This window comes from Chenopodium quinoa, unplaced genomic scaffold, assembly GCF_001683475.1.
Source record: "Chenopodium quinoa cultivar QQ74 unplaced genomic scaffold, ASM168347v1, whole genome shotgun sequence".
NCBI lineage: Eukaryota > Viridiplantae > Streptophyta > Magnoliopsida > Caryophyllales > Amaranthaceae > Chenopodium > Chenopodium quinoa.
Genome location: NW_018744311.1, coordinates 2,124,710 through 2,140,711, shown reverse-complemented (window position 1 = coordinate 2,140,711; position 16,002 = coordinate 2,124,710). Strand labels below are relative to the sequence as shown.

At 34.9% G+C, this 16,002-nt stretch overlaps 2 protein-coding genes and 1 long non-coding RNA gene across 5 annotated transcripts; all 3 read right to left on the bottom strand.

Annotated features, from left to right (window-relative positions):
• Nucleotides 1-260: 260 nt before the first annotated feature.
• LOC110696069 (polypyrimidine tract-binding protein homolog 2-like) lies at nt 261-10,002 on the bottom strand. 3 transcript variants are annotated; one of them, XM_021873338.1, is made up of 11 exons: nt 9,847-10,002; nt 7,979-8,201; nt 6,934-7,143; nt 5,609-5,671; nt 5,360-5,433; nt 4,736-4,831; nt 4,550-4,607; nt 3,556-3,660; nt 3,082-3,163; nt 1,878-1,990; nt 261-899 (listed from the first exon to the last, which is right to left on the bottom strand). In XM_021873338.1, the coding sequence occupies exons 2-11, from the start codon at nt 8,162-8,164 to the stop codon at nt 516-518; spliced, it is 1,371 nt and encodes a 456-aa protein (XP_021729030.1). In that variant the 5' UTR covers nt 8,165-8,201; nt 9,847-10,002; the 3' UTR covers nt 261-515. The 3 variants fall into 3 exon arrangements, with proteins under 3 accessions (XP_021729030.1, XP_021729031.1, XP_021729032.1); XM_021873339.1 differs by lacking the exons at nt 7,979-8,201; nt 9,847-10,002 and adding an exon at nt 6,733-6,793 and having other exon boundaries at nt 6,934-7,027; XM_021873340.1 differs by lacking the exons at nt 7,979-8,201; nt 9,847-10,002 and adding an exon at nt 6,733-6,790 and having other exon boundaries at nt 6,934-7,020.
• LOC110696073 lies at nt 2,640-3,081 on the bottom strand. Its single transcript, XR_002506247.1, has 3 exons — nt 2,992-3,081; nt 2,838-2,880; nt 2,640-2,682 (listed from the first exon to the last, which is right to left on the bottom strand). It is a non-coding gene; the product is annotated as an uncharacterized LOC110696073 (long non-coding RNA).
• A 2,617-nt stretch (nt 10,003-12,619) lies between the features above and the next one.
• On the bottom strand, nt 12,620-14,032 carry LOC110696072. Its single transcript, XM_021873343.1, has 3 exons — nt 13,852-14,032; nt 13,292-13,556; nt 12,620-13,001 (listed from the first exon to the last, which is right to left on the bottom strand). Exons 2-3 carry the CDS (start codon nt 13,553-13,555, stop codon nt 12,858-12,860), a joined length of 408 nt encoding a protein of 135 aa, XP_021729035.1. The 5' UTR covers nt 13,556; nt 13,852-14,032; the 3' UTR covers nt 12,620-12,857.
• Between the last annotated feature and the right edge of the window lie 1,970 nt (nt 14,033-16,002).

Here is a 16,002-nt window from a genome sequence, read left to right as displayed (position 1 = left end):
AATGACTAGGGAGAAAATTACATATGTAATTATTAGGGAGAAAATTACATTTGTAAAAATCATTAAAATCGACTTATCCCTGACTAACAAAATTGAGATTACCAAACCATTGGACATCAAAATAAAAACAAAATTTGATACACACAGGTCACCAAAGTAGAATTATTGAAACCTCAATGCAGGAATGTGGTATTACTCGTATGTCAAAACCTAAAACGGATACGAGCATTTACCAAGATAAAAAGATCGCAAAAGGCATATGAAGTAAAACAGAGCTTTTTTGATATCAGCATAAAGAATTTTTATACCAGAATAAGAGTAAGAGTTCCAAAGAAGCTCAACCTTTAAGAATTTAGGAAATAGTTCAAACAATAAAAAGTTATTTGTAATCTAAGCGAAATTATAGCAAGCCCTCAACAAATCAAGAATTGAGATTGGCAGGCTGGATTTTTTTCTCACATTCCCCGAACCCAAAAACCTCAGTAGAGCCCAGTCAGTCTTCGAGCCACATCATGTCATTGACTGTATGGAGGCATAGCAGGTGGCTGCGGCAAGCCATTTGGGTTCTGCATATGCATTGCTCCAGGTCCCATTTCAAGCGGCATTGACCCTGGTGGCATGGAACCTGGCGGGATGGTGCCAGGAGGACCAGGAGGTGCAGCACCAGGTCCAGGTGGCATGTTGTATGGGTAATTTTGCATTGGCATCTGCATGTGCATATGTTGAGGTGGTGCCCAGCCTCCTGATGAAGGAGGTGGTCCTGGATATTGCCCACCATTATAAGGAGCAGCAGTAGCTCCCGACATTGGCCCTCCTGTTGGCTGTTGTCCGAGAATTGAGGGTTGAATCATGGCCCCATGTATAGGAATTGTATAGTCTCGGCTTCTGTCATTGTTTACCTGGAGTTTCAGATATCACAATCAACAATGTTTAGTTGTTTACATACTTCGTATCAAGGAAGAAAAGTTCTTGCAAAATTAAAAATATTTATCACTGTAACAGAAGTTAAAATTACATCAAAAACTGACTGTGACTTTTGAGTAAAGCAATTCCAAAATAATATACGAATGACACATGGCAAGACAAGCACATCCCATGAAACCTTCTTGATGAGGAAAAAACATAAGAACTCCCAAATACATCATAAAACATATATAAATCTGCAATAGGTTCACTCATTTCTCTTCACTCTACAGTTTCCTAGGGTGTTTATTGAGAAAAGGTTTGAATAAGAAGCAAAGAACAAGCAGGAATTAGAAGTAGATGCATAGTTTGTAGCCTAAATGAATTTAATATCTTTGAGATCACTTGTTAACATAAAAGCAAATCATAATTTTTTTATATGAACTTCATAGGTAGGGTCCTTTTCCACATAATTCCTATTGTGTTATCTGAAACTCCAGGTAAATATAAGTGTCGTACAAAGTATTATAATTAATATTGTATTTCATGTAATTATTTTATAAATAGAATAAAAGTATGTAATTTTGCTTTAAAAGATATATAGATGTGGGTATGAGGTGGGGATGGGGCGGGTACGAAGTGGGGCGGGGCGGATACAACTTAAAATCCACCCCCGCCCCATCACCCATGGCGGGTATGGTTTTTATCCCCATCCCCGCCCCACCACCCGCCAAACCGAGACCCATCCCCGCCCCATTGGGGCGGGGATGGGGCGGGTCTCCTACTTGACCCGCCCCACTGACATCCCTAACCACAATAAAGATACGCACATCGATGAATCAAAAAAGTCTTATAACCAACTTATGGATCAACTAACAATGGAATTAAAGAGGTAATCGGTGTTAGCTGTATCAGAAAATATTGCTAAATGCACAATTCAAAAGAGAAAGTAGTACTCACTATGAGTCACTTACCTTGATACTTAAATCAGTATGCCGTGAATATGATAGGTGGAGTTTGCAAAACCCTCCATCATATATGCAATGTCCCTCAAGTGCTTCTTTAGCAACTACAGCTGTCTGAACATCTGTGGAAATCACAAAGTTCAGTCTTTCATAGCACAGATCCTTCTAAGTAGCCCAAAATTCACAAAGACTAAATCATCAGCAGCAGTTAAAAGACAAGTTGTCTGGTTTTGCCAATATGCCTTCCTCCCCTCCCCCCCCCCCCCCCAAAAAAAAAAAAAAAAAGGAAAAAAAAGGAGAGAGAGAGAGAGGCAGACAACAAGACTAGTGGTCTACTACTCTACTATGCACCTGAGATTCCGAGAACAGCAATAAACACTCGCCAGATATCAAACTTCATGCATGCTATATTCCAGTTTCATTTTTAAGTTTTTAACCATAATGAGTGACGATGGATATCTAACACACTTTTGAGTGTACTATCTAGGACTAGGAGACCAAAATTTCTAAAACGTCAACCCATAGCAATATAGGAACATAGGTATCTCCAATATGATACCAATAAATTGCCAAGATATCGCATTTATAAGTATAATTTCATCTAGCTAGTCTCAATAGAATCGTCTTTAGCTAATGAAACCACAAAAGCATGTTCCTAGATTCACACAGGAATTTCGAAGAGAGAAAAAGTAGCGAAATTCTTTCAAAGAAGAGAAAAGGCTCCATAGGAGGGAGGGGGAGAGAGAGAGAAAGAGAGAGAGTACTCCCTGCCACTCAGCGTAACTAGCAGCTACTTTTGACAAAATGCACACTGCTGCAGCATAGGGAAGCCTCGGGCAAAGGGATGACACCAAGAACCCCAGAGATGTTAAACAAATTATATGGCTCATGTTAGAGATGGAGAAGTTGAGAAGGTAAAGAGGAGAAAGAGAACTGAAGGAGAGACGAGAAGGAAGTTCAACTCCTTACCACATGCAAATTATATGGATGATATAAAAATCCATGATGTTTCCTGTTGTCCAGCATAATTTGATATATCAAGGATTATTTCAAGAAAATTTATCAGCCATAAATGCATGCCCTTTTACATTGCTATGGACATAGGCATCAGCAATATCATTACCTTCTTAAAAACCAGTGCTTTATTTTTTGAACATTTTTTTCATAGTTGAAAACCATACGCAGAAATTCAGCCCATAAGTTTGGCACTCACCAGGGTACTGAATCAAAGCTTGCAGCCCTCCATTTTTGTCAAACATAGCAATCTTTTGCACAAGTCCAAAGGCAGAAAAGACCTAGAAGAAGAAAAGAAATAAGTAAATGACACAATCAGCAATACCCTAATGGTCTGTTTGGTAGATGGCCATAAATGATGGTAATGGGGGAATAAATTTGTATGTAAATTTGTAAGGAAAATCGAAAACCATTCCCATGGTAACACTAACTCACCCCAAACCATTTTTCTTTAGAAATTTTCTTTCCCACCTAATACCTCCTCCCAAGTGGTAAAGGATGGTAATGAAAAATATGAAGAAAACACTAGCTTGAGGATAAAATTGCATTACCATGGGGATTACAAAATTAATTTCCTTCTTAATTTACACTTACACTTCATTCCCATTACCACCATGTATTATCGGCTATCAAACAGGCCATAAAAATAAAAAACCAGAATTAATGACAATACCGTGTGTAGGACATCTAATGTGACAGCATACTGCATATTCTCAATTGATGCCAATAGTACATTACTCTCAGGTTCCAGCTTTTTCCCATCCACTCCCACACTAAGCTGAAATATGAATAATGTAGGCCGTCAAAACATAAGAGTAGAGAAGGAAGAAAACGTAAATACAACAGCAAAAAATTTGCCACCGACATGAAGTACAGATTTCCAGCCAACCACCTAGTAATGCATGAAACTAGCTAGATTCTAGAAACATCTGGTTGTAGTACCATGCGTAAGCAAAAGCACATAAATGTCTATTTTGTGGACATAAACATATAAATACAGTATCTACACAAGCACGGAAATGGTTATTTAAAGAGTGCTTGCTCTAATTGTCAGCATGTGAATCAAATGATAATTACTTTGAACATTACTCAATCTCTTTCAACTTAAAGGTCTTAAAACATGGCAATTAAGAATGCTAATGTGATTAGCATATCTATTCAATGCATTCCACATCTGTAAGCATACTACACAGGAGGCATTTGGTTCACAATATTTTGGTATAAGGTATGTTTACATTAAAAAATTGTAAATTTAAAACTCAACTCTCAAACCCCAAGGGTGAAGGGTATGGAGTTCAAAAAGTAAAAAAATCATTCCAGAATATTTACCAAACACGTGGTATTTAATATAAAGTTCCAAATCAATACAACTATGATTTCATTCCTAATTTCAAACCCATACTAACTTCAAAACCAAACGCCCCTAAAGTTGTTTTAGGGCAGGTATGGAAAATCACATTTATAGTGAACTTCACCAAACTGAAAGAGAGCAAGTAATGTTCAAGACAACTTAATTAGTAACATCGAAGTTTATTCCGGGACAGGAGCAAAAGTTATATGACCCAGGACACTTTTAGATCAGTGTAAAATGTCCATGAAAGGAAAAACAAAAACCCAATCACCAGGAAAGGGAGGGGGGGATAAAAGTTCAAGATTGTATGCCTTACCTGACCAGCTGCATCTATAGCAGATGGGGCAACCGGAAGGTATGGATTAGTGTAATCCCTAAAAATAACACAGATCGATAATAAATAGTAGTTCACAAAAGAGATACTGTAATTGAAACATTAAGAGTCATAAAGTCAAATGTCTGTCAGAACTTTATAAAACAAAAACAGCAAGGAGAAATTTACCTGCTGCGGTGACTCTGGAATTTGACACTCAAATCAGTATGTGCGGAATAAGTTATCCTGAGAGTGCAGGGCCCAACATGCTCTGGAAGTAGATACCTAGGTCAACAGCAAAAAAAATCAGCCACAATACTAAAAATATACATTTCACATGACCAAATTCATTCACAACTTTGTAAAACATATAGCCAGGTAATCTGACAAGGGTAAGCACGGAGATGGAAACCCTAGACCGTAAAATACTAACACTGCATGAATTGGACAGCATACACCCAACAGCTAATATGCTATCATGTCTATGGATTATGGACTGACCCTAAGTATGGACACCTTGCATCTCAACACAATTATTAAGATAAGAATTTATTGATAAGATTTTTACCATTGTTTTTTAATGTGAGTGTGTGTGTGTGTGTTTTTTTTTTTTTTTTTTTTTGGGGGGGGGGGGGAGGTTTAGCATATAATCCACAGTTCCACACGCAGGAATCTAAGACTATCAATGAAATATGGTGCGAGAAGGATTCTCACAACTTCAACTGATTCCAGCGCATACAGGATTGACATGCATAGTGTAAGATCCACTAAATGTGGACAACGCCTGAAGCCACACAATAAATCCAAAATCACCTTGGGATGCTTCTTGAATCAAGAGCATTCTTTGCAGAAGACGCAGTTTCTGTGTCAGAAAACTGAATCAACGCCTGCAAGGAGAAAGAGAACAGAGTGAGGCTTCATTTTCAGTAAGACATGCAGAATAGCACAATTATTTCTTAAATTTTACACCATCAGCAGCAGAGTGAAAAAGGATGATAAACCACAGGAGAGGAGCGTAGAGTCAAAGAAATAGAAAGAGAGAACAAAAATTAGAAGTTTTGCCTGAAATCCAGCTGTCTTTTCAAAAGTTGTAATCTTGTGCACAAATCCAAATGCTGAAAATACCTGCATCAGCAAGATCTCATTCAGAAACAAACATGTCTAGAGAATAGGATTAAAAACTGCATCAAGACAATTATAAGTTTACAACATCAGCCTACTCTTTGTGTATTGAAAAGGAACAGATATACTCAATCTGCATTATAGGAACAAAACATACTTAAATGCAATACAAAAGGTTTCATCATCACTAAATCTACAAAGCTTAATGATGTACAAATACAAATAGACTTGCATCTAATTTGATATCAATGAAAGTTAAATTTTCACTGTTCTTCAGCATGTGGCTCATAATAGACTAAATTGTCCACACTTCAAATAGAATGCATACATAATCAAGATCCAACCAAGGAGGAAGCCTCTTTGGAAGAGTTCCTCTAATTGTTGTTAAATCCATAACATTGGCAATCAAGGAAAAAAATTCAACTCACATCAGCACTATTGGATTAAAAATAAACCCACCAATCTTGATATTGGGGTGAAAAGTTAGCTCGAGGTCATTACATATACAATCCTATGCTTAAAGGCTTAGAATCATATGAAGTGCGCAACTAAATAAATCATCTTCAAACAAATGTAATTACAACAAGTAACAGCCAAACATTACCAAGTCATGACAGAGATTGAGTTCCCATACCAGGTTCCAGGATATTAGATCAGACTATTGAGTCAGAAGATGCCAATCAAAATGTCTACATAGGCATCCTTCAAACAATGCTTTAACACCGAAATATTCAGGAAGAAGGAGAGAGAAAAAACATTGCACAAAGAAACTATAAAAGCACAGCATGTAGCAGGTTGTATACAAAGCAAAATGATACTGAAAGTTAAAAATTAGATTCTATTTAAGGGAATTTAACATGATTCACTATCATCAATAAGGATATTACTGTAATTTAAAATAAATAAAAATATAACAGGACATGCACACGAGGAGAGAGGATGCACAACAGTATAGCATAATGAGCACTCATAACTCTTTAAGAACTGTAGGGGTAGATGAAAGAGGGAGAAAAGTAGGGAAGAAAGAGGCAGTGTTAGGAAAAGGAGAAAGGAGACAAACACACATGCGCTCTTTCTCCCGACGCATTAAGCTGCCATCGAAGATATATCCTTGACAAGGGCCTGCTGATTCATTTACACTCATGTCAAATAAATGGCTTATTAAGTATGACCAACTATAGCCTAGTCCGGAAAACTAACCCCAAGGATCTCTGCAGTCAGCTATATCTCATGTCATAACATGAAGGAGCATATGTGTGACTTACCAAGTGTAATACTTCAATACTGACTTGCCGAGCTTCATTTCCCTCAATGGTAACCAATAACACATTTCCTGCAGTGTCAGCAGTGGTCTTATTGTTCACAATTTCTTGTCGATTGGAATACTGCAAGTACACAGTTTTTCCCCGTATTTGAGCAGGTTCTGATGATGAAGCATAGTAGGATATCATGGCAATGGCCTGATTAAGGTCCGCCTGGAAAAGACATAAACATATATATCAGTCATGACATCCAGAATCCAAACCTAACAGTCATACCAAACTCCATCAATTCCAGTCCATGGACTACAACTCCATGCTCCACTTAATCTGACATGACAGAAAGTATAGCTCTGCTATAATCTGACTCCAAATATAATAGAACTTCTTTCCAGCTTCCTCAAGCAAGTCCTCATGAGACTTGATCAATAAGGCTCAACAACAAGTGCAAAAGACTAAGCATAGGATTTGTCATGTCTGCACAATATATAATCATACTAAGATCTTTTGTTCACCTAGAATAAGATAGCAGGCTTCCTTTTCCACATTATCCTTCACTCCAACCAATCTACCATACTCTGACAGTCTGACCACATAGGCACTATATCGCAGGAATGCAGTTAAAAAAGATAGATTTTCTTTATCGGGAAATTAAATTATAATAACAGCACAGATAATCAGATAAAGGAGTACCAGCAAAAGAGGACAAGCATTCATTTAAAACCAAAAAACAAAATGAAAGATTGACCCAGTTCCTATGAATGTCCTCAATCAAGAAATCCTTGAAAACCTCAAGATAAATTCACTTATAAAATAAAAATAAAATCACAGAAGGTAAGCATCAGCTATTTACTAAATCTCACCTCAATAACAAAGTTTCAATGCCAATCAGCCATTGTACAAATTGTACATACAATTTGTTATCAGTGCTATTTATTACCGAGTAAATTTCTATAAAATGCCACTTTTCTTCTTTTAGTTTTGGGTTGGGGGGGAGGGGGTCAGGAGAGGTTGGTGTTAATAGTAAGACAGCAATATTACTGGCACTTACAAATTCGATGAACGCTTGATTTTTGTTGGCCCCAACATTGCACTTTGTGTTGACAACTTTACCAAAAGGCTTCCCCAATTCAATCAGCTCCTCTTCAGTGCATTCCCAAGGCAAGTTTCTCAAATGAAGAACCTTCGATGGTGGTTGGGTGTAACGGAACTGTGGCTGACTTGACACAGATGCCATTACACAAGTAGCCCCACACAGATGAAGCAATAAACTCCTGCAGCACAAGATTGACAACAGCTGAAAATTTCTAAACGAAATCAATTAACCACTCAGATTAGCTATGTGCCTATGTGTTGCATTTCCAGTTTGACAAACAATTACTGCCATTTTATTTGGGAGTATGGGGGGTTGCAGCATTCAGAAAATATCATTATATCCAGCATTTTCTTTAAGAACTACACTACAGAAATTTCTAAACCACACATTTTGATATTTTTATTTAAGTAACACTATCTTTCAGCAGACAATGACCAAAAGTTGACCTTCAATTGGACATCAAACAACTCTAAATTGAGCAAGAACATTTATCAAATATTCATTATTTCGTCTTGTTAGACAAAGTGGTGATATATTGAAAGGCAAACTAGCTCCATTATACAACTTAAGGCCATTAAGGGTAGTGTTATTTAGCAAAAGTCATAATAATTAGACAAAACAAAAAAAACAAAAAAAAAAAATGATACTCAACATTTGGACTTTGATTTGAGACTTGGACACTTCATTTTTTGCCTAAGTTAGGCAAAAATTTCATAAATAGGCCATGCCAGTCACTTGGACACATACCAGAGAATTACATTTCTAGCCAAGTCTAAGTAGCATAGGCCCTGCTCCACTGGAAAGAGAGGGGGATTCTAATTATTTGTTTGACACTTGTACACCTAATTTCTCATAGTGGCCATGCCTATCACTTGGACACATACCGCTGATACCGATGTATTACACTTCTAGCCAATTCTGAGTAACATAGGCCCAGCTCTACTAGAAAGAAAGGAGGATTCAGGTTATTTTTTTTATCATAGGGACGATATAGTTTTTTTTTTAACAGATACGAGGCAGATGGTAAATATGGACTTTTATGACATCATTCTCAAGCTTGATTCATTAAAGTTGAAAGAAATCTCGATATTAGATTTAAAAGAGGTTATAAAGGATGTATATTGCAATATATTATTCTATTTTGAGAAGGGTATAATCTCAAAGTGACATAAATTAAACCCTCTAAGTGACATTTTTTCCTTAAATACGCCGTCATAATTTTCACTGAGTAGCGATTTATTCAAAACCATACAAATATCCTATCAATCTATCATAAATTCATAATATAAAATAAATCATAGTATTGCATAGCCTAGCAATGACGAAGATAATTCAACAATCCAATTTGCTAATGCAATCATGTGGAGTGTATGATCAAATATTAGGCGTGCTAAACCTTCAAGCCGAGCCCGAATACTCGAATAGTCATAAGATCGAGCAACTATAATAGACAGGCTAGACTCGAAGCTCGAATCGCCTCATATATTTTAGGGTCAGCTCGTGGGCTAGATTAGGGTCAAAAATTGCAACACATTAGCAACCAAATCAGATTAAGATCGGAAGATCAAATAACATTCTTCTCGCATTCTCGCTTAATCCTAGCAATCTAACTTAAACTACACATAGCCAAATTCTAGCAGCAAATTCGCTCGTTATAATATTTCATAACTTCAGAAATTATAAACAATAATTCAATTGCCTTAGATAAACCCTAAATTGATAAATACTTACAATTAATTTACGATAGACGATAGTAAGAAATTAAACCCTAGATTGTGAAATTGGTATTCGATTATTAAAGAAATAGGAATAAAACATCATACCTCAGAAGCTGCTTTAATGGAGGTGAGTAAGCTCAGCGGCTACTTTGATGGAGAATTCAGAGTACGCTTCAATGGAGGAGAGAGAGAGAGAGACGCAGCGTAAAAGTGAGAAGCTCCAAATATTAATAGAAATAAAATAAAAATGAAAATATGGGAGGATGAAGAGTAATGAAACGCATCATATAATGTCAACCGTTAGATCTAAGTAGATCAGCGGTCATCATTGCATTTTGAGGATAAATACTCGTCAAGTGTAAAAACACATTCTAACAAAATTACTCAATACCTTTTCTAGAAAAAAAATTACTATCTCCGTTTTTATTTTATTGCACCATTAGGATTTTTACACTATTCACTTATTCTTCTTTGACCATCATTTGTAATTTATCAACATAGTCATGTGAGATCTAGTTAGATTCGTCTCGAAATCTACTTTTCAATTATCAAATTTTTATAATTTTTACAAAAGTATAATTGAAGATATTAGTAGCTAAAGTAATGCATTGACAATCGTAAAATCTCTCATGGTGCAATAAAAAAAGAACAGAGAAAGTATTAAAAAAAAAAAAACAAACAAACAAAACAAAAGAAAAAAAAAACAATAGAAAGATAGGAATATTAATTACAGTAATAGATAAAGAAAATAACACCATACTTCGTAATCCCTAAAATACTCGTAATAATGTCTAAATTCTTGGAAAAGAAATTGCTATCTACACAATTATGCATTATCCCACTCCATATATTTATCAATTATGGTGTATATTTTTAATAAATAATGGGGTGTTACCGCTTACCACTAGCCAAGGATTATTGTAAATACATCTTATGTAAAAGCGTCACACCGTTACTTGAATAGTTGAAGGTATAATATGCTACGTAAATTCGCAAAATATCTATTGCAATTCTATAATGCGTTAAGTAAAGTGTCTTGTGAATATTTTAAATTTTCTTGAAAGGGTAATGTGTTATTTCAATTTATCATGTTAACATAATGGAATGGCTCATTTAGTGGTAAGATGAGAATATTATTAACTAATCCAAACTCATGGCAAATGAATTAGTGGTAAGATAGCTAGGATACTATTAACAAATCTGAACACATGTGTATGAGCTTTTTTCCTCATAGTCCTTGGATCTCGAAAGAATTTAATTTGAATTAATTTATCTCGTTTTAAATTAATAATTTTGAATGAAATGTGTTTCCCTAGTAGTTTTGTTGCTAGCTTGACAATGCATAAGTCATAAGGATTGTTTTACAAGGAACTTTGTTTGGTTATTTTATAATATGGAGTATCTTAAATTGAATGAAATTTATTTTTTGAGCTCTTTAATCAATTTTAAAATTTAGTTTTAAGGCAATTAATGCTCGCCCCAGTTTATCTTTGTTATTAACATATTTTGTCAATCTAGTGCATAGTCGTAACAGCTAGCTCATACTTGTGAATTGTGATTCGTCAATGCTTAATCACGAACAACCATATCCCATGCATATCATAACTTCATTTGTTAACGCTAATAATGGTGTCTAAGCTGCTTCCTCCATTGAAGCTATCTTCGATAACACCATTTTCATCATGTTCAAGCTTCACCTATTAAACTGTCCACTGCCATTGTTGACACCACCATCTACAGCGGTTTTGTCGCTAAATAAAATAAAAATCCTAGGAATAAAACTAAGGTCAAATTAAGGGCTTAGTCAATCCCAAAGGGTATAGATGACCTTTTCACCTTGAAATTAATAACTCGATGAGCTTTGTCAAGGAGCTCTTGGACATAATTCTTGTTAACGTTGGGGGATGACAGAGATGCTCAACACTAATTTCAACGTTGTTGCTGGTAATACACCCTCCATCACCACAGTTAATACAATCTCGCAAGAGAGAATGAGTGATTCGGGGCTTGCCCAATTGAGAGAGACAGGGGTGGTGCAACCGGTGCGGCGCTCAAAGGGCCTTCAAATATAAGAGGCCCCAAAATTACATATATAATATTATTGTATAATATAGATATGTAGAATTGAGTTGGTAGATTAGTGGTAAAGGCAAAGTAATATGTAGCGAAATTAAGATCTAATCATCAAATTATCTAAAATCTAATCAAATACTTCGTACTTCTTTGCTTCTATTAAAAATTCAATGTCTTTCTCTTGTGGACTCTTGGTAGATTTTGAAGTATAATTGAGTCTATTTTTTTTTCTTCCATATGATTGCTTTTTTTTTTTTTTTTTTTTTCTTCTAATTTTTCTATCCTTATAAATATAATAAATATACTACCTCCGATCCAAATTACTGGCAACTTTGGGGTATTATTTGTGAGATATAAAATATTTCAAAGTTGCGAGTAATTTGGACCGAAGTTAGTACAATTATTCAAAGATCTAAAGTCTAAACCCTATCCAAACTAAGGTGGGTACGAATTAGACACTATTCAATCTTCAACTTGACAGAGCTTAAGCTTAAATCCCAATGTGCAAGCTTTTACTTTAAATTGATCTTGAACAATTCAGAGTTTAAACAAAAGAAGCATGAACCCAGTAAAGTACAGTATATATAAGTACTTCGTATTAGATTAATCCAACCATGTCTGGTTTACTCCAAAATTATGGCCGTTAATATATTGGCTGCATTTCATTTTGATTACCACTACCAAAAATAAAAGTTCGAAAAACTCATGATCTTATTTAAAATCCATAATCATGACATTCATGAGAAAGATTTACTAGCCATTACTCCGTAGTATGACTATGATTTTCTTAAAACTATCATTAATAATCAGAGAATTAGAAAACTTTGATTGTGAGAGTGATATATGCAACTTTCACTAGAAATTCACCAACGCCTCAACATCTAAATGCCATAATACCTACCTACGAGTAACTTGCTATTTACCTATGTACAATCCATGATAACAAAAAATTCAGTCAAGTACCTTTACACAAACTATGATAACCCCCCAAAAAAATGAAATCAGAATGTTAAAACTCTATAGGAAAACCAATTACAAAACTACTACAGCTCGCCTTGATTCACCGGGAGGATCTTTCTTTGAAGCTGCTCGATCCGAATTTCTTTTGCCAAAAGCACCGCACCTCCGACGAACAACAGCAGATTCCCACCGGCTGCAACCCCGGCCCAAACATATGTATTAGGACCCTGCATAAAGATTAGACAGACCTCATCAATAACATACATATTGTAAACCAGCAACTAAGGGCTAGTTTTTCCACTTCATCTGTTGTCAGTTTCGTAAATTATCATGGTTTTAATAAGTTTAAGTGTTTAACCAATTTGTGACTAATTATATGACATAGTATAACATACGAAGTACAGTATAATTTTGAAAAACAAAAAACCAAAAAGGAAAAGCACAACGATACCAAACGAACTCCAAACAATGGAATGACACGATTCGGAAACTCGAAAACAAAATTACTACTGGATACCTTGAAATTGATTGTGCCCAGACAGGAAAGAATTGTGCCAAAAAGTTGACACACACAATAAACCCACTCGTAAACGCGCTGTTCCTTCGGAGTCTTGGGATTGATTTTGATAAACCATAAACACACCACTATATACAAGGCATAACCACACATAATAACCATATGCCCATCTTTCGAGAACGACGTAAATTGAGCAAGAAACCCCAGAAATATCATACCACAACTCAACATATGAAATGCCGCAATAATTTTCATACAATTCATCCTGCTCAAACAGTGGGAACAATGTCAATTAGAACAAATTCGTCTATGAAATTCTAATCAAATTCACTTTCTAAACAAACAATTGAGTTAAACCCTAATTCATTAATGATCAAAAACCTTAAAGATTAAGTTTAATTGAAAACAAAAACAAGCATCCTAAAACTTTCCGATAAAATTGACAAACTAGGGTTCTACAACGACATTGGTGATGCAATTGGGCGTAAATTAAACAGTATATCAGTAATTTCTAACTAAAGTATAATCAAAACCCTAGAAATTATAGAGAGAAGATGTACCTCGAAATTGGTGAGCGAACACAGAAAAAGCTTCTCCGGTGAAACTTGTTAAATCTCACGGGTCAATTTTTTGATTTCAGTAAAATTCTTTATCTGAATTTAAGTGTAATTTTATACTTCCACAGTTCCACGTAAGGGGCTAATAGGATTCCTGCTGGCAGTCGGAAAATTTGGTATGGACCTATACTTATGAAGAGGCCTGGTGGGTCACTATCAGGTTTTCATGGAAAATCTCATTGGAATAATAACAATAAAAAAAAAAATATGCATAAAATCAACAATCTAATCTTATATATATATAAAGGGGAGTTTTTAGAGAGCCACGTAGGGTTTAATTTTTTAGTGCGCCACGTAGGATTATAAATTTTAGTGGTATCCAATTAAATAAGAGATTAATAATTTCTTTTAGAATTAATTAATTCAAATGCCACATAACAAAAATTGGCGAATGATATTTCTAAGTTTAAATTAATTAAATATAAAATATTATCTTTTAATGTTAGAAATTTTATCTAAATATGTAACAAATTAGTACATAAATACAAAAAAATATATATTTTTTAAAAAATTCAAACAAACCGTGCATCGCACGGGCTTCATCTAGTAACAATATATTTGTCAATAATAACAATATAAACTGAAATCATAAAAAGAATTTGGTATGGACTATACTAGATATGGGCCTATACTTAGGGCCTGTTCTCATTGATTAAACTCAGTTGAACTGAACTGAACTGAACTGAGCTGAACTGAACTGAATTGAGCTGAACTAAACTGAACTGAGCTGAACTGAACTGAACTGAATATTTTATAAGAGAAGGAAATTAGGAGCTGAACTGAATTGAGCTGAGTTAAGCTGAACTGAACTAAACTGAGCTGAACTAAACTGAATTAAACTGAATTTCAACGTAAGAGAACAGACTCTTACTCACGAATAGTCGAATGTTTATTGGCCTCTAAAAACACACCACACGACACAACAATAGGATCAAAACTTGTATGAGTGTCAAAATCCCTACCTTTTCTTAAAAATATGAGAAAACTCTTATGATTAGCAATGAGACGATAATACCCCTAACAATATTTATTTACGTACCTACCTTTTTAAAAGTATTAGAAACTCTATGAATAGTAATGCGACAATATAAAAATGTTTATTTGCGTATTTACCCCTTTTGAAAGTATGGCCACGCATTTATGGACAATGTTGAAATAATTATGTCCATAAAATGTTTATTTACATATATTGCCCTCATTAATGTTAATTGTGTTTTTTTAACTCTTCAGAATATTGTGGGAACATTTATACTCAAAAAAAGTTATTTGTTTATATATTTTCTCTCATTAACACTACTAGCAACTAATAAAGTTATAATATAACGTCAAATCGAAATAACTTATTGGACATGATTAGTTATGATGTGCGCGTATCCGCACTAAGTATTGAGAGGAAAAAAAAATACAAAGTTGACCCAACATAAAAACAGCCTAATTACAGTTCGTATTTATAAATTGTCAAATTATGCAAGTATCTTACCTTTTAGTCTTTTACATAATCTTTAATTAATAAGTTTTGTGGACAAAAAAAAAATGAAGACGAGATCACGGGACTACGCATTTTTTAAAAAGTGCAATGTCAAATTATAGCATCTTTTTATCATGAGTAAAAAAAAAAAAAAAAAAAAAGTTTAAAGTACCTAAGCATAATTTACACCGATATACATGTGTTTTATCACAACTTTTTAAATTTGTAAATATTTAGGGTGATGAGCTTGTGTTCGAGAACAAACTCTACATGTGGTTTACACGACTCTAAGCTTTGTCCACAATGCAGTGAAATATGGACATGGAGAACAAACTCTCCATGTGGTTTACACGGCGCTAAGCCTTCGCAACGAGCAAGGAATTTACAGTTGCGAAGGCTCGTGTTTTTACCTCTGCATGCCTCTGGCTGAACTTGTGTCTCTGATGATGTTATCAAAATAAAATTAAGTTGACGCTCATATTGCTGCAGCAGTGCAGCATTTCATTTTGGTTTTGGGGTGGGGGGATGGAATTTCTTAAATCCAAATGTGCAAGCTTTAAATTGATATTGAACAAAAGAAGCATGAACCAAGTGTATAAGAAAGTAATTTGCAATTACCATGAATA

Bases quoted from the DNA above. Each gene is read 5' to 3' on its own strand.
- LOC110696069 (XM_021873338.1), bottom strand. From the start codon at position 8,164: ATGGCATCTGTGTCAAGTCAGCCACAGTTCCGTTACACCCAACCACCA. The intron at 5,672-6,933 runs GTAAGTCACACA...TTGCTGATGCAG, and splicing joins GTATTGAAGTATTACACTTG to GTATTTTCAGCATTTGGATT. The intron at 900-1,877 runs GTAAGTGACTCA...CTGAAACTCCAG, and splicing joins ATACTGATTTAAGTATCAAG to GTAAACAATGACAGAAGCCG.
- LOC110696072 (XM_021873343.1), bottom strand. From the start codon at position 13,555: ATGAATTGTATGAAAATTATTGCGGCATTTCATATGTTGAGTTGTGGT. The intron at 13,002-13,291 runs GTATCCAGTAGT...ATCTTTATGCAG, and splicing joins TGGGCACAATCAATTTCAAG to GGTCCTAATACATATGTTTG.